This window comes from Hibiscus syriacus, unplaced genomic scaffold (assembly GCF_006381635.1).
Source record: "Hibiscus syriacus cultivar Baekdansim isolate YM2019G1 unplaced genomic scaffold, ASM638163v2 tig00111132_pilon, whole genome shotgun sequence".
Taxonomy (NCBI): domain Eukaryota; kingdom Viridiplantae; phylum Streptophyta; class Magnoliopsida; order Malvales; family Malvaceae; genus Hibiscus; species Hibiscus syriacus.
Window position 1 is genome coordinate 168,965 of NW_024062992.1, and position 18,657 is coordinate 187,621.

Consider the following 18,657-nt stretch of genomic DNA (forward strand, 5'->3'; position numbering starts at 1 on the left):
CAAGGATACAAAACATCAAGAATAAATATAAAATTCTTGCTAAAAAAATCTCATATAAAGATGTAAATAATTGGTTTCCAAATCCTAACCCAATTATTACTTTTTAGTAAAATTTAGTTTAAAATAAATTTATTAAATAAATAAATTTTCATTTTAAAATTCCACCTAACCCAATTAGTAGGTAAGACTACTATAATGATGATTATCATAATTTAATTATCTGTAGTTTATTCAAAATCTTCATGTGAGGAGGAAAATCAATTTGCTCCTTTGCTAAATCTACTTTAATGTGGGAGCAGATGTGAATAGATGTAAAAAAAAAATAGAATACGACATAATAACAAGTACCACCGGGCTTGATTAAAGTATATCACATGCTTTATGATAATCATTATTATTAATATGGGTTAATGGTCGATTAATAGTATCATTATTCTAAACGATCAATTAATCGTTATAACGGTTATTAAGTTTTATTAATTATAATTTAATCATTATGAGACGGTTAATAGTTAACGGTTAATTACAAATTAACATGCGGTTAAAATACTATAGTTTTTTTTTCAAACATAATACAATACAAAAGTTTTATAGTTTCATAAAATATACGAAGATAGAAATATAAATCATTGTATAAATCTTATTTATTTTTAGATGTATTTTATTTTTAAGAAAATATATATTATAAGGTATATTCATTTTTCAATTAAAATCAAGTATTTTCTTCCATCCATGGTTGATTTAATGCACTCCAATATAGGATAAACATGATAACTAAAAAAATAGGGAGATATTGTAACACCCTAATTCGATATGACACAAAATCGGTCGATTAGAATGTCATATGGGACCACCGGAGTGGCTAACAGAAAATTTTTCTTTAAAAACACTTGTAAATCATCAATTTACTCTAGATAAAAGATTCAAGATATACTCTACTGCTGCTCGAACTTCCTGGAACATTAACTGTGCGATAGCTCCTCAAAAGCTTCTCCTAAGAACCTGCGCACGGAAATAAATTCTGAATGCTAGGCTCACTAGCCCAGTGCCATACTAACAACTAAACCATACTAAAAGTGTTACATAAATTCTCATGCTATCGCATGCAATAAAGAAAGTAAGTATACTTGTATACTGCACACTAGTCTAGGGTAGACATCATGGTGTGGCTGGAAGGTTACATATCTTGTGACACACACCCTTCTAGTCTACCTAGGGTAAGGTCTGGAATCTTTATATCAGACACCACACCCGACTAACCCACCCCTCGTGAGTGTTCGGGACTCACGCCCTAGTTAGTCTCAAAGTGTCTCACACACTTGCTTAAGGATATATATATATACTCTATACCTCGACTATAGTTATCTGCTAAAGTAACTCGGGTGTCATGATCGCTTTCCCTAGCGTCAACCATGACTAGTTTTATGTCGTCCTAGTTGATATTGTTTCTATATATGATTGCATAATAACAAGGTTCTCACTTTTAGTTTTATATGATAATGTTTTAATTACATTGGGTCCTTCAATAACATTTCTGAATCCCATGGGTTTCTTGCCCATAAATGTGCGATGGTACCGATAATGAGCCCCTTTATTATCGGTATTGACCCAAGGGGATCGATACTCGCCCTTGGGTATCGAATACTTACATGATGATTTCAAGCTAGGAAAGAAGGGTAATATCGATACTCTTAAGCAAGTGTCAATACTCTTGAGCTAGGGTATCGATACTATAGATAGTATGATACTAAATTTTTCTTTGATGTTTTGAAAAATACCTCAGTATCGATATTCCTAATGGGAGTATTGATACGCTACCCTTAATATCGATACTCTCATGAGTATCGATACCAAAATAACCTACTAGAATCTGCCAAGTTTGCTTGGTATTGATACCACCCTATGAGTATCGAGACCTGACTAGCAGTATCGATACTCCTTGGATGAGTATTGATAGTTCCCTTCCTAAACTCTCCTATTTTTAAGCCAGTTGATGAACAATATCGGTATTGTTCTTTCAGTACCGATACTCGAACCCATGAAGGCCCTATTTAGGCACGAAAATGACTCCCAAAACCTACTAAGGTTCCCAAACATTCTTAGTGTTTTATGTATGAAAGAAGAGGTCATAATAGGTATTTATACATACTAAAAGAAGTAAATGCTTGAATCTACCATGGATGCTCATTCATGCTTTACAACTCAATACTCACTAGTTAGATGCATTCTCGTGACTCACAAATGGTATGAAAGAGTTTGTGGATGTGTTACCTTAGTTTCCTAGTTGTTGTAAATGCTCTCAAATCAACTAAGGGTCAATTTCTCTTTTGCTTTAGCCTTGGAGCTTTCTATCACTAATCAATGTTAAGGAAAATGAGTTACTAACTCATCTAGAGGCTCAAAAAGATTAGAAATATGGTTTCAAACCTCTAAAAATGGATTGGGATCACTAAGGAAATCCCAAAACCCACATTAAACCCCCACCTAGGCAATCCCATGGTGAAAACTTATAATAGGAGGCTTGGATGAAAGCTTTGAAGATTGGGATTTCGTTTCTTACCTTAAAAAAATCTAAGATGTGATTAGAAATTTACAAGTATTCACCTTTGCATAATGGTTAGAAGAAGAAGATTTATGAGAATGGAGAAGATGAAGTAGGGGACAAAGAGAACTAGAAACGAGGGGAAAAGAGAGTATAAAAATCAAATCAGCCTTTAGAAAACTTTAAGGACAAACTACCATTTTGGTCCTTCCATTATACGTCAAAATCTAAAGATACTCTTTTTATGTCTAGATGGGCTCAAGCCCAATTCATGGGAAGGCCAAACTAGCCCCCAAACATTTTATTGGTCTCCTAGCTTAGAGGCCCAATCGAGTTACCTGAAACATTTAATTGGAACCTTCCTTTTTCAGAGACGTATACAGTCAATTAATTACATTGGTAGGGTAAGTAAAATTTTGAATTGATTCATTATTTTATTATTTTTATACAATTTAAAATACATGTTTCAAAGTATCTTTAATAATTGAAAAAATATATCTAACGAATAATCATAAATTTTAACTTATTTAAAATAGACATGTAATCTAAACGTATGAGACTTAGAATACCAAGGATTAAGTAAATATTAAAAAATTATGATAGTGTGTAAAATTAATACAGTTTACATTAATATGAACAGATGCTTTATACTAGTAAATTACAACTTTCGTCACTCAATTTTATCTTCACTCTTATTTGGTCACTGATGTTTAATTTTTAACATATAATCACTAAACTTTAGACATTATATTTTTCTTTCATTCTACAGTAAGATAGTTAATGGCGTTGTGACATAGTAGTCGATATCAAACTAATGTAAAATTTATTATTTTCATTTTATCTTTTCTTCATCTTCTACGGTCGATAATAGATGAAAGATGTCAAAATTTCATAAAATCAAGTGTTTTTGTACCACTGAATGCAAATATAATTTCAATATAATTGAAAAACACCTCAAACCCCACAAATTTGATCTTAAACATGATGATATTTTGTTCTTCGATCTGTGTCAAATAAAAATATAATTGTCTGTCTCGGGTGAGATCTCTCTATCGTTGGAATCTTCGAATGAAAGCTCTGTTCACTGGAGATATAATGAGGGTGATTTCCTTTCAATAAACCCTGGTGGAAACTTTTAGATAGAAGAGTTGGTGAATTTTATGGTGCCTCGGTCATAGTTGCACCCATGCATCTACTTATGAATCAACAAAAACTTCCTTCCGACAGGTAAGAAGAACGAGGGGTTCGTAGTAGATGGCAAAAGAGAACGCTCCCAGCTTTCAATTTTTGTTTGACGAGGGGATTGCGATTTGCGAAGCGACACTGTAGGTGTGATGTCTCTGGTTTTAAACTAAGAAACCATATGTACCATTCCTGTCATTACCTGAAATACTGACTAAAAGTTTTGGTAAAATTTTTACACGTTGATATTGATTACAAATTTGGACTAAATTGTAATAAGTGTAAAATTTTAGTGGCAATTTCATAATTTTTCAAAAACAATTTGAGCCATTTCTGGAACCCTAGAGTCCGAGGACATCTCTTCTAGTTTTCCCTGTTTTTCTTTAAATTTTTTTTTCTACATATTGAACCAGCTGAATACTTATAAAAGTTTATGAGGTTTTTTCTAAAATATTTAAAGTTAGGTTCATCAATAGATTCAATGATACATTAATAGAATAATGGTATTGATAATTTGAAGAGGGATGTAGAATGTTTTAAAATTTAAGAACTAACTTAGAATGAGATCGTGATCTGGAATTGATATATAACATTTTAAAAATTTAGGGATCAATTTAAAATGAAAATAATACTTTAGGGATCTCCTATACAAATCAAAATTTTGGGATTTGTATTAAAACTTAAGGGTGAGACATATATATATTTAACATGTAAGCATGAAAAAGTGGAAAAATAAATAAAAAAATATTAATATTTTAAATCTAAATTTTAGATAATATTTTTCAATATATATATATATATATATATATATATATATATATCAATTATTATGGTTTATTCATTTAATTTTTATATATAGATCATTTAAATATAGTATGGTTAAGTTTTTAAAAAAATATTATACTTAGTGGTACATATAAATAGAGCGTTTAATGAACTGTTCGTGAGTCATTTGCATGATGTTCGTTTGAATTAAATAAGTGAATATGAACAAATTTTTTATGTTCATTTAATAAACAAATGGACAGAAACAGAGGTGTGTTCGGTTCGTTTATATTCACTAACAGGCTCATTTGTCGACTTGTTTATAAGCTCGTTTACTCGATTCTCCCTTTTCTTTTATTTTTTACATTTTTAATATTAGTGAAAATAGGGACTAAATTGAAGATAAGGTAAACTTTAGAGTTGAAATTGTGAAGCCTAATAAACTTAAAAACTAGTGGTGTAGTTTTACCATTTTTTCTTTGGTTTGCAAATAAAATGGTTAAAAGATTGTTGGTTGGTGAACATTGAAAGAACGTTAAACAACATATTCATGAATATTAAGTGAATATGTTTATGAACGCTAAACGAATAAATACAAACACATTCAAAAATAAATAAACGAAAATGAATATGATACTAAAAATTTAAATGAATAAAGACTGAACAATTTCAAAAATAAATAAATAAACACGAATACATGTGTAAGTTATTAATATTATTATTATTATTATGGAAAGAAAACTAATATATGTGTGTTTAAGTTATTATTATTATTATGGAAAGAAAACTATTATGTGTGTAAGTTATTATTATTATTATTATTATGGAAAGAAAACTAATATATATGTGTATTATAATAATAATAATAATAATATTATTAATATTATTATCATCATCATCGTTGTCGTCGTGTAAGTTAAAACGAGAGACTTCAACTGTTGCATCAATTACCTTTTTCTTTAAATTGATTACTCATTAAAAAGTTGGATATGATTAGTATTTAAAACTTGGAAGAAAGAAACACTTGAACTAAAGTTGTTTACCAGATGAAAGTGCTTTCGTCTTCATCAAACTAATATTCACTCTCCAAACCTTTCGTAATTTCAATAAATAGTGCGAGCTCTTATATGATATCTGAAGATTTTTTTAATAAATTTCATCCCAACTGTTCAATCCAATTTTAATAAATAATAAATTATCAAAAATATAGAACTAATCTATACTCTAGAGTTGGAATAGCTGGTCAGTAGAAATATAGATAAATCTGATCTTCACAATATAATTATACACCAACTTTAATTTAATACTTATTTGTAATAGGTAAACTCTAATTGATATAATTATATAAATAAAATTATAATTTAATCCAGTTGTATGAAAATTTGATTTTAATTAAGCTATACACATTAAAGATGAAACAAATAAATCTAATTATTTTTAATTTACATAAACATATATGTTTGTGTATACAATAAATTAATATAAAGAGATATCATATTGATAATAGTATTATAAAATTTGTAACAATTGAATTGAATTTTCATTATATAATTAAAAAATGATAATTCATGTATCATATTGCACATAACATTATAGTTTATATGTAGTATTTATATTTATTTTTAAAAATATTATTAATACTTTTTAGGGTTCAATATGAAATATGAATGGATTAGCCCAGTCTTAGAACTTGACCAAAATACTATTTTGAAAATATTTAATATAAATTCCAGTGTAATTTTATTGGTAAAGGTTTTCAATATAATTTTTTTTAAAGAAAAAGATTTCTTGTCGAATAATGTTTGATATGCAAGACAAGATAGTGTTATAACAATGTATCAGTTGTAGGTGAAGAATTCAATTAATTTGATGTCACATTTTAGTGAGTTTTCAACTTAGAAGGTAATTTGACATTATTAAAACTGTTGGTTGTAAGTTGATATCTCAATCGATCAAGTGATGTTTTAATGAAATTTTCAGTCCTAGACGCGCATTACCTTATTCAACTATGCTCTTATTTATAAAATTAGTTATAACATACACCGATCATCAAGATTTTTAAAATCTCACATTGTATTTGTAATTAGTTTTTTATCTGTGTTGTCCTTGTTAAACGAATATAACCTAACTTCTCGATCTTTAATTGAGGTATTTCAAGATGCATTAAAAGATAACTAGAACAATCATTCCATAAAGAAGACATCTCAAATAAAAAATATCCTAATATCATTTGAGAATTCATTGCAAAATCAGCTAATGTTTTAGTTTTCAAAAACGACTTCAATTTTTTTCTCGAATTGTGTGTGTGGGTTTGCTCGATAGGTGGTGGAGCGTGGCGTTCATTAATCAAAGAAAGGTCGGTGGTGGAGGTGGCCACTGCATCGTGAAAGTGGTCGTTTCCGTCTTCGATAGTGGATGTCTGTACGGCGGTTTATCTCTTGACTATGTGTATGGTTCATGCTCAACTTTGTTCTATTTGAAGAAGCAGTTCGTTGTTCGTCGACGTTGTTACCTCTTCATCGTCTCTTAGCTTGAGTTGAGTGAGTGGGTTTGCTCGATAGGTGGTGGAGCGTGGTGTTCAGAGGTAGTTGGTGATTGTTCTCTGTACGAAGAGGTATGGCTGATGGTTTTGGTCCCCAGACAGAATGTCATGCAGTTCCCATGCATGCTTCACTCTGTCAGAAGAGTGACGTTTTCTGTCTTGGAGGCAGCTAGTAGGGGGCACGTGGTTCCTGAGGAGAAAATGTGTGCTAATTTCGAAGTCAATATTGCAGGATGTGTCGTTTCGTCTAATGATGGCTCATGAACATGGCTTAAGGATAGTGTTGGGCTTTTGGCATTAAACAGAGATTGCCGTGAGTTGCAGATTGCATCATGTTTTAGTCTGATCTGCAGTGGGTTAAAGATTTTTTGGTTGGCAAGGGTGTTGTGGTGTTCTATCCAATTGTTAAGATCTTTTCGCCGTTTTATAGAATCTTTACTCTTATGGTAGCCGGAAAGTGGTTGGATTTTTTCGCTGCCTCATATGGATATCAAGTTTTCTGTCTGTATGGTGAGTGAGTTGTCGTATTGCAGGAGGTTTTAGGGGGCTTAAGTCTGGTTTTTTGGCTTGTCCAAGGGGATCTATTCATTGTTTTGTTAATCAAAGCAGTGTTTGTTTATGTGCATAGTGGAGATCGTTCTATGGCAGATACAAATTTCTTTCTCTCAAAAGCTGTTAAAGGGTCGTTAGTGAATGAAAATAGAAGAGTTGCACTGGTGTGCTTTAAAAGAAAGAAGAAGATTTTGATTAGGCGTAAGTTGAGTCAAGTTGAGGAAGAAGCAAGGTCTTAATGGTCGGTTTGGAAGGCCATATGGTTGTAGCAGAGGTTATCAAATTGGAGGCAGAGTGTGTTTTCTGGGCTGATGTTGATTCCACTAGTGAACGAATTTGTTGTTGTGTTTAATTCTGCTGTTGCGTTTAGTTGTGTAGTTGTATTGGGTTAGCTGGGCAGTCTGGAAAAGTTTGTTTTCTCTGGATATTTTGCTGTTGTCCTTGTCCGTGTATATTGGAAGCTTGTGCAATTTGGGAGAAGTCTCTTTAGATTCTCTGCTAGCTTTTGATGCTTAGTTTTGTGTAGGCGTTGCTCTTTTGATTACCGAGATTGAAGGCTTTCAGTTTCTCTATTGGATCAGTTGCAGTAAGTGATTATCTCTAGGTCTAATTGCTCGTCTTCGTTCAAGTTATGTTTGATGTTGAAGATTGGTTGAGATGGTGGTTTCGTTTCCAGTGGTTTTGCTGGTTGTGTTCATTCCTTTATTAGTTTTTTATTAATTTTAATGGGTTTATGGTTCGGCGTGATTATGAACTGAAGGGGGTTTTGTTGTATGGGGTATGGATTGTGTGATGTGAGCTTTTTTGTGTGCGTAGTTTCTTACCATATCAAGGTACACTTTTTTATTCCATCTAGGTATAGGGAGATTTTTTAATGAGGTCCTTGAAGTGACGTATTTGTAATTCTTTATAATACGTAGTACTCTCTTTTAAAAAATAATATAACAAAATTTCACGTGCTTTGTGCAGCTCAAAAAGGATAACTTCAACAATATTTTTACGATACAAGTCGATTCATACCCCATGAGCTGAGTTAGGTCGGGTATTGACGACATATCACCAATCCACTTGACCATGGTCGAGCGATTAACTTGAATGTATGTATGTCACTTTATGCTTTGTGTTCTCTTTATTTATTGACAACGTATGCCGGTTTGCTTTGACCCAAAAGGGATTGAAAAATGCATGACATGATTGAGGCATAGATATAGTTATTTTATAAGTCACGCTAAGAAATTTAATGAAATAACAATAATAGCAGCAGTAGCAGCAGCAAGCTCGGGACAAAGGCTAAAAGGGAATGGAGTGAATGGTTGAGACAATAAATTAACAAAGAAATATATATAGGCCCATTCACTCATGCCGACTCACACTCAACTATCAAACATATATATGCAAAATTCATTTTATTTAAAAATGAATTTAACTAAAAGAAATGAATAAATACTATCTTTAAATCATTTTAGATAATAAAAATGATTAATAAAGCTTATTTTACAAAGCTAAAATTCAGTATATTTAGAAAATCAAAATTTGACCTTATAAATTTAAAATCATTATTTATTTATTATAAAGTTTTTGTATATAAAAAAGTGATGCGATAATAGCAAAATTAATGTCAATTGAGGCTTACATCACCAACACTCACTTAGAAAGTGACTCCTATCTGCCACGTGTTTTCCACCCTCTCTATTCCCTTTTAATAAATAGAAGCTTAATAGTTGAAGGGAGATAATATTAGTTTCCAAGTGGATAATCTTAATGGAATAACTCACGGTTTTATGTCACCGCATCAAATATAGGTTCCATTAATAAATTAGAAAATAATAATCTTTAAATGCATGAATTTAACCTTTTAAAATTAACATAAATAAAATATTATGTGAAATTAATATGAAAGTTTGCAATATTTTTGGATTTTTCGAATAAAATTCTCCACATACATATAATAAAGTATATTTGATACACCCACTGCAAATGTCAAACAGATTATTTCCCTCCAATTCCAACCACTATAATATGGCAACCCCCAACCTTCCCCTTTAGGGAGAAACATAAACGCTTCCTCAGTTGTTTCTTCTTCCTTCAAACTCAAGTTTCTTTGATCAGAAAAAGAAAAATGGAGAAGTTGAGATGCTGTGGCAACTTCCTTGAGAGTTCGAAACCTTATTTTGCAGTGATTTCATTGCAGTTTGGGTATGCAGGCATGAACATCATCACCAAAGTTTCACTCAACAGAGGCATGAGCCACTATGTTCTCGTTGTCTACCGCCATGCTTTTGCCACTGCTGTCATTGCTCCCTTTGCTTTCATCTTCGAAAGGTTCCAAAATCATTTCAATACACACACATATATATATACATATACGGAACTGAGATGGATTTGTATGAATTTTCATGTGTTTCAGGAGAGGGCAACCAAAGACAACCTTCTCAGTTTCATGCAATATTCATCTTGGCTCTTCTGGGGTTAGTTTTTCCTTTAAACCCTTTGCTTTTTGTTGCATAAACTTTGGTATTGAGAATCTTAACTCCAACCAAATACATTACAGGCCAGTGATTGATCAGAATTTCTACTATGCTGGGTTGAAATACACATCTCCAACTTTTTCATGTGCCATGAGCAATATGTTGCCTGCAATGACATTTGTCATGGTTGTCATGTGCAGGTATAAAAATGACAGAATATAAGAAAATTTTATAAATATCTAATCTTATTCGTGTCAGGATACTTACACGTACGAAGATTTAATTGTTTCAAATCGGATTTTTGGTTTATGATGGAGAAGGTTGACGTTAAGAAAGTGAGATGTCAAGCCAAGATAGTGGGAACAACGGTGACAGTGGCAGGGGCAATGTTGATGACATTGTATAAAGGACCCAATGTTGAATTGTTTTGGAGTGAGAATATTCATCCTCAACAATATTATGCCAATAACACAACTGCAAATTCTGACAAAGATTGGGTCAAAGGCTCTATTCTCCTTATCTTAGCCACCTTTGCTTGGGCTTCCCTCTTTGTCTTACAGGTACTTGAAACACTAATAACCCTGATTTAAACTATCTTTATTTTACTATAATTGATCTTCATGATTTGATTTATTTATTATTTTTTGTGCAGGCAAAAGCATTGAAGACATACAAGAATCATCGCTTTCACTAACATCGTTAGTGTGCTTTGTGGGGACACTACAAGCTATTGTTGTTACATTTGCGATGGAGCATAAGGCTTCAGCTTGGCAAATTGGTTGGGACATGAACCTTCTTGCGGCTGTTTGGAAATAAAACGAGTAACGAGTAATTTCTCTATAACCAGATTAGTGAGAATGTAAAATAAAAGCGGAAAAATAATACTCGAAATTGATAACGGAGTTCAACCAATTATGCCTAAGTCTCCGGACTGCTGCAGATCTGTTACTAAGAGAGAAAATTTACAGGTGTTTACAAAACACACTCACAAGAAAGCTCTCTAGTATTGGGAGAAAGAAATGATTTTTGGGATGATTTTGAAGCTAAATGAGCTAGGGTATTTATAGTTGAAGCTTAGGGACTAATCTTTGAAAATACCCTAAAGTTCAATGACTCAATTTTGTAATTATCCCTATTACAAAATAATAAAAAATTTAACAGCCCCATTTTTTTTCAAGCAGCCGGCTGCTTGCTGCTAATTTCAAGCAACCCATGTGTTGTTGAAAGTTCAACAATCTCCCACTTGAAGACCGATTTTAATCTGTCTTCACACCTTGATCAATGCAGCAGCATTTCTGGTTTTTATTCTAGCATACCAACTGAAGTTGAACACAACTTCAGTTTGTCTGTAGTCACTGTCTTTGTTAACATGTTTGCCAGATTTTGAGCTCCCCTAATCTTTTCAAGTTTCAAAATCCCATCTTCCAGAAGAGACCGGATAAAATGATATCGCAATTGTATGTGCTTCGTCCTGGAATGAAAAGACCGATTCTTTGCTAGATGGATAGCACTTTGACTATCGCAATACAAGACATTGTTTTCTTGTTTCTTGCCTAACTCTTCCAAGAAACTTTGGAGCCAGACTATCTCCTTGCTAGCTTCCATAACAACGACATATTCTGCTTTAGTTGTGGAAAGAGCAACTATCTTCTATAGTTGAGAAATCCAACGCACTACAGTACCTCCTAGAGTATAGACATACCCTGTAGTGCTCCTTCTGATGTCAACATTTCCGGCTAAGTCAACATCTACATAGCCTGTCAGTATCGTATCTCACATTGAAATAAAGTGCTTTGTTTGTGGTACCCCGCAGATATCTGAGGATCCATTTGACTGCTTCCCAGTGTACCTTGCCTGGATTATTCATGTACATGCTAATAGTTCCCACTGCATGAGCAATATCTGGTCTAGTACAAACCATGGCATACATTAGACTTCCAATTGCTGAGGCATACGACACCTTCACCATGTGTGCATGTTCTTCACCCGTCTTTGGTGACTGTTCTTTGGAGAGTCTAAAATGAACACCTAAAGGTGTACTTACTGGTTTAACATCTTGCATGTTGAACCTGTAGAGTACTTTGTTGATGTACTCAGCCTGTGATAACATCAAAGTCCCCAACTTTGTGTCTCTCTTAATCCTCATCCCAAGAATCTGTTTCGCAACACTAGATCCTTCATAGTAAACTGCTTCGACAATTTTTGCTTCAAGTTTATAATCTCTTGCATGTCTGAACCTGAAACGAGCATGTCATCAACGTACAATAATAAAATAATGAAGCTTTTGTTGAACCTCTTGATGTAGCAACAATGATCTGCTTGGCATCTGGTAAAACCACTACTACTCATGAAACTATCAAACTTTTTGTACCACTGTCTAGGAGCTTGTTTTAAACCATACAAGCTCTTCTTCAACCTGCATACCAGGTTTTTCTTGTCTGCCTCTATGAAGCCTTCTGGCTGCCTCATATAGATTTCTTCCTCCAAATCACCATGAAGGAAAACTGTCTTTACATCTAACTGCTCAAGATGTAAATTCTCTACAGCTAAATTTTTAACACTAGTCTGATTGTAGATAGTTTCACAACTGGAGAGAAAATTTCATTGTAGTCAATACCTTCTTTTGCTGAAAACCTTTGACAACCAATCTTACTTTGTAGCGTTTGCTCCTATCGTGCTCTTCTTTGATCCTGTAAATCCACTTGTTATGGAGTGCTTTCTTGCCTGGTGGTAATTCAGCTAATTCCCACGTCTGATTTAACATAAGCGAGTCCATCTCATCTTTCATGGAAGACTCCCACTTGACTGAATCATCCACTTACATTGCTTCATTATACTCTGGTTCACCATTGTCAGTCAGTAACAAGTAGTGCAAATAAGGAGAATACCGTTGGGTTGGTTTAGGAATTCTGGAGGAACGTCTCAGTTCTGGTGTGCCTGGTTCTTCTTGAACTACTTCAGGATTGATTTGAACATCATTTCTAGAAATCTCCTCGAACTCAGCAAATTCCTTTGTTTCAGCTTCGGTATTGGAGCTACTTGATTCTACAGTTGACCTATCTTTACATCACATTTTCATTGAAAATGACATCTCTGCTTCTGATGATCTTTCGATTTTCGTAATCCCAAAACCGATAACCGAACTCATCACTACCATAATCAACAAAGACGCATTTGTTGGAGTTGGCATCAAGTTTACTTCTTTCAGCAGAATCTATGTGTACATAAGAAATATAACCAAACACTCTTAAGTGTGAAAGGTTTATTTCTTTCATGCTCCAAATTTCCTCTGGTATTCTGTCATCCAAGGAACTGAGGGCCCACGGTTGATCAGGTAAACTGCAGTGTTGATAGATTCAGCCCATAGAAATTTATCCAGTCCGGCATGTATCCTCATGCTTCTGGAACGTTCATTCAGAGTTCTGTTCATACGCTCTGCTACGCCATTCTGTTGCGGTGTCATGGGAACTGTTGTCTCCATCTTTATCCCATTGTTTGCGCAGAAATCTCTGAATCTTCTATTTTAGTACTCTCCTCTATTATCAGACCTCGACCGCTTAACTTTCAAACCAGTCTCATTTTCCACCATGGCTTTCTATTTTCTGAAGGTATCAAAGACTTCTGATTTCTTCTTCAGAAAATAAACCCACACCTTCCTTGTAGAATCATCGATGAAGGTGACATAATATAATGAGCCTGCAAGGGATGGAACTGGAGATGGTCCCCGTACATCAGTATGAACCAACTCTAACTTTTCTACCTTGGGTGTCTTGTCAATCTTTGCAAAACTGACTTTATTTTTTTTCCAAAGATGCAATCCTCGCATCGTCCGACATCTACATTCTTTAGATCCGACAACTTCCCTTTTGATAAAAGTGTCTTCATCCCTTTCTCGCTCATATGACAAAGCCTTTGGTGCCATAGGTTTGATTTTCCATCAGCATATGCTGCAGCAATGATATTCTCTAAATTTGAGGTTACATAGAGAGTACCAGTCTTCTTACCACGAGCAATGATGAGTGCTCCTTTGGTAATCTTCCATTAACAGCCTGAAAATGTTGTATTATATCATTCTTCATCAAGTTTGTCCTAAAAAAATCAAATTTCTTTTGAGGCCATGAATATGTCTCACTCCTTTCAGCTTCTAGGTGGTCTGGTTTGGCAACTTAATCGGATGTCTCCTTTTCCGACGATCTTCAAGGTTTCATCATCAGCTAGATGAACCTTCCCAAAATCACCACAGACATAATTCTCCATGATTTCTCGGCATGCGGTGGAGTGGAAAGATGCCCCTGAATCCAAGATCCAAGATTCAATCGGACTGTTGACGCTTAAATCATGGCATCACTTGTCTCCTCTATCATGTTGGCTTCCTGTGCACCGATATCTTTCTTCAATGCTCGGCAATCTCTTTTAAAGTGACCCTTCTTGCCACAATTATAACAGGTAAAATCTTTCTTTCTCGTTCTTGATTTTCTTCTTCTGGATTTGGATATGCCACGATTTAAATTTCTTTCTGAAGTTCTCCCTCTAGACTCCGTGTGCAAGGCTAATGCTTCACCCGATTCTCTCCGTCGAATTTCTTCACTCAATACCATATCTAGAACATCATCAAATTTTAATTTACTGTTTCCCGACGAGCTGTTAACTGCTATAACAGTAGCATTCCAACTGTCTGGTAGAGATGATAAGAGAATTAAAGCTTGAAATTCATCATCGAATTCAATTTCCACGGAACTCAACTGGGTTGTAGTGTCGAGTTCATTTAGGTGTTGAGCCACTGATGCCCCTTCCGCCATCCGTAAATTGAATAATCGCCTCATCAAGTGAACTTTGTTTGAGGCCAATAACTTCTCATACATACTGGAGAGAGCCGTCATAAGACCCGCCGTGGTTTTTTTTTCCTTTGCTATGTTGAAAGCAACATTACGGGATAACGTCAGTCGGATAACTCCGAGGCTTATCTGTCGAGAAGAGCCCAGTCTTCATTTTTCATGCCATCTGGTTGCTTTCCTGAGAGAGGTTGATATAGATTTTTCTGGTACAGAAAATCTTCAATCTGCATCTTCCAAAAGCCAAAGTCTGCACCATCGAACTTTTCAATTTTCACATTCTCTTCGTCTGCAGCCATCGCTCCACTCGAATCTGGCTTCGTTTGGATCGTTTCTGACAATTCTTGCGAACCACCGTGTATTAGAACACCTCCATCGACAAATTCGTATCACTGATAAAATTTTTACTATTCACAAAATTTACTATTTATGTGACTAGTAATGAATAGTAACCTCGCAAAAATTGACAAAGTTCATAACCAAAAGCTCTGATTACCAGTTGTTGGGAAATAAAACGAGTAACGAGTAATTTCCCTATAACCATATTAGTGAGAATACGAAATAAAAGCGGAAAAATAATACCCGAAATTGATAACGGAGTTCAGCCAATTATGCCTACGTCTCCGGACTGCTGCAGATCTTTTACTAAAAGAGAAAATTTACAGGTGTTTACAAAACACTCACTACTCACAAAAGCTCTCTAGTATTTGGAGAAATAAATGATTTTTGGGATGATTTTGAAGCTAAATGAGTTATGGTATTTATAGTTGAAGCTTAGGGACTAATCTTTGAAAATACCCTAAAGTTTAATGACTCAATTTTATAATTATCCCTATTACAAAATAATAAAAAATAGTAGCCCCATTTTTTTTCAAGCAGCCGACTGCTTGCTGCTAATTTCAAGCAGCCCATGTGCTGTTGAAAGTTCAACAGCGGCTGCATATGTTGTAATAATCTAACATCACTTCTATCTATTGTTTTTTATTTCACTTTACAGAAAATGAAGTAAAAGTGAGTTTTTTCTTGAATTTTTATGTTTTTCTATAGGGAATTGTGACATCAAAGCATATCATATTACGTACAAGGAATGGTGATAAAGAAAGGGGTCCATTTTTTTCCACTGCTTTCAGCCCTCTGATGATCATAGTTGCAATCATGAGATCTTTCATCTTGGCTGAGAAGATTTTTCTTGGAGGGTACTGATCTCTCTTCCAACCTCAACTGTTACATTATTTTAATTCGAATCATGAATACCTCATATAAAAGTATCTTATAATTGAATATACTAAAAGAATCATGGTTTGAATTGAATTGATTAATTGCAGGGTGGTTGGTTCCATTTTGATAGTGATGGGGCTTTATTCTGTCCTGTGGGGAAAACAAAAAGGAAACAAAGAGAGTGGAATAGAGACAGAAGATGAACCAATCAAAGCTATCCAAGCAATTGGAGATAATGAAGTCAACCAATTACAGAAGAATGAAGCTAATAATAAGCTCTCAACTGTTGTCTTACGATACTATTAAACTTACCAAGATTTATTAAATCTATCAAGTCAAACCAGTTTTTGGTCCCACTAAAAAACTCACTATCTATTAAACAATCATCCACTAAAAATTCACTACCCATTAAATAAAACCTCACAAAAAAAACCCACTACCTATTATTTTAAATCATCCACTATACTAAAATTCTTCATAAAAAGCAAAGAGAATAAGGAGGAGGAGCATACGGGAGAGGGAAGAATTGAAGAGAAAAAAGAGAAAAAAACATTTCTTGCATTCTGTCGGATTTTTGCCAGCGACAGGGATCTCCGATCAACATTCCGAATAGTGAAAAGTTGCGTAAGGCCAACACGAACAACATACAGAAAAATCAGGATGATCAGACAGTGGACAACGATGGATCAGAGAAAATAAACCCGAATAGTTTTTGGCCTCTTTATCAAGATCGGGATCTCCAATCAACGTTTCGAACGGTGAAACGTTGCGCAAGGTCATCACGAACAACATGCTAAAAAATCAGAACGATCGGACGGTGGACGGCGGCGGATCAGAGAAAATAAATCCAAACGGTTATTACCATGTTGAAGAAATAAATAAAAAATATTTTAACAAAATATTTTAATAAAAAATAAAAAGATAATCATTACATAATGATTAGACTAAACTTTTGGTAGGTTTAGTAAAAGAATTGGTATATTTAGGCTAACCCTTGTCTTAACCGTGGAAATGCCTGAATCCCCCATTAAACCCAACAATGACCAAAAGCAGTTCAAGTTTAGTCTATAATTACAAATTATGGGATGTTTTCTTTTATATATATATATATATATATAAACACTTTTTTGGTCTTTATTTCTATCATTTGTTAGAGAAACTTTCGATACTAAAGTTAAATTATGGTTTTTATTTTATTTACTTTTTCTGGTATGAAGTAAATAATGTTGTAAGCTACTGTTAAGGGTTGTATACTGATTGAAAATTTGAGAGAATCCCAGAATTTTTCTGCTTTATCTTGATACCGTATTAAACATTTAACCTAAGACCATCTCCAGTCCTCATCTCTACTCTACAGCATCTCTATCTCTAATCTAGAGATTGAAACAGTAATTCATCTCCAACGCTATCTCTACATTACCACCAACTCTACTTTATTCACAATATTTAACTATTATAATATTGATTTTACAAATATAAAAAAGACATAAACATTTCTAAAAAAAATAATAAGATAAATAAGCATAAAAAACATTCATAAATAACATTGCGAAAATACAAATAATAAGAAAATTACAATTAATAATAATAATGCGAAAACATAAGTTACATAATTATTTATTTTAATTCTCCGAATTAGAATATTCATTCCACATATGCTCAATTAGTGCATTTCGTAGAGCAAAATGAGCATTTGCATCTTTGATTTGTCTAAATCAGGTAAGAAATTCTTGAACTTGAGTCTCATCATCTTCAACAAATTTGACATTCGGAGGCGACACATCTATTCCTTCTACAATTGGAGAATTAAGATATCGTTCATCCTCGATTATCATATTATGCATTATTATGCAAGTAGTCATAATATCTTTCAAATCATTTTTACTCCAAAAACGTGCTGGATTTGCCACAATTGCAAATCGACTTTGAAGAACTCCAAATGCATGTTCGGCATCCTTTCGACATGCTTCTTGTTTTGTCGCAAAATATTTCTTTTTGGGACCAATTGGCTCATGAATAGTTTGAACAAGAGTCGCCCATTTGGGGTATATACCATCAGCTAGATAATACCCCATATTGTACTCTTTTCCACAAATGATATAATGTGCAGGAGGAGCAATACCTATAGCAAGGTTAGAGAAAAGGTTAGATGTCTCCAACACATTAATATCATTGTTGGCCCCTGGCATCCCAAAATATGCATGCCATATCCACAAATCATAATCAACTACAGTGATAAGATGCATATAGAAATATATTTTATGATATTTTCCTCATATTTGAATAACTAAAATTGCTTAAATCATGGATTTTGATTATATTTCGTATTTTGTGGAATAGGTTAAAGATTTGGATAAAACAAGTTCAAAATCTAATGATTAGCATGATCTTCACAAAATCCCCAAATTAAGGAGGAAAAATCGGAATTCAAGAAGTTGGCAAGACCAGAAGAGGTTTTCACATAAGGCGTGGCACGGCTTATTCATCCTGAACTACCGCAGAAGAAGTCTTCAGTTAAGGAGTGGGCACACTTTATTAATCCGTGTAACCCTAAAT

General features: G+C 33.7%; 1 protein-coding gene and 1 pseudogene across 1 annotated transcript; one reads left to right on the top strand and one right to left on the bottom strand.

The window, feature by feature from the left end:
- Positions 1–9,702: 9,702 nt before the first annotated feature.
- On the top strand, positions 9,703–16,407 carry LOC120154572 (annotated as a pseudogene).
- A 1,409-nt stretch (positions 16,408–17,816) lies between these two features.
- On the bottom strand, positions 17,817–18,347 carry LOC120154573. Its single transcript, XM_039166277.1, has one exon. The coding sequence runs from the start codon at positions 18,345–18,347 to the stop codon at positions 17,817–17,819; it is 531 nt and encodes a 176-aa protein (XP_039022208.1).
- Positions 18,348–18,657: the final 310 nt, after the last annotated feature.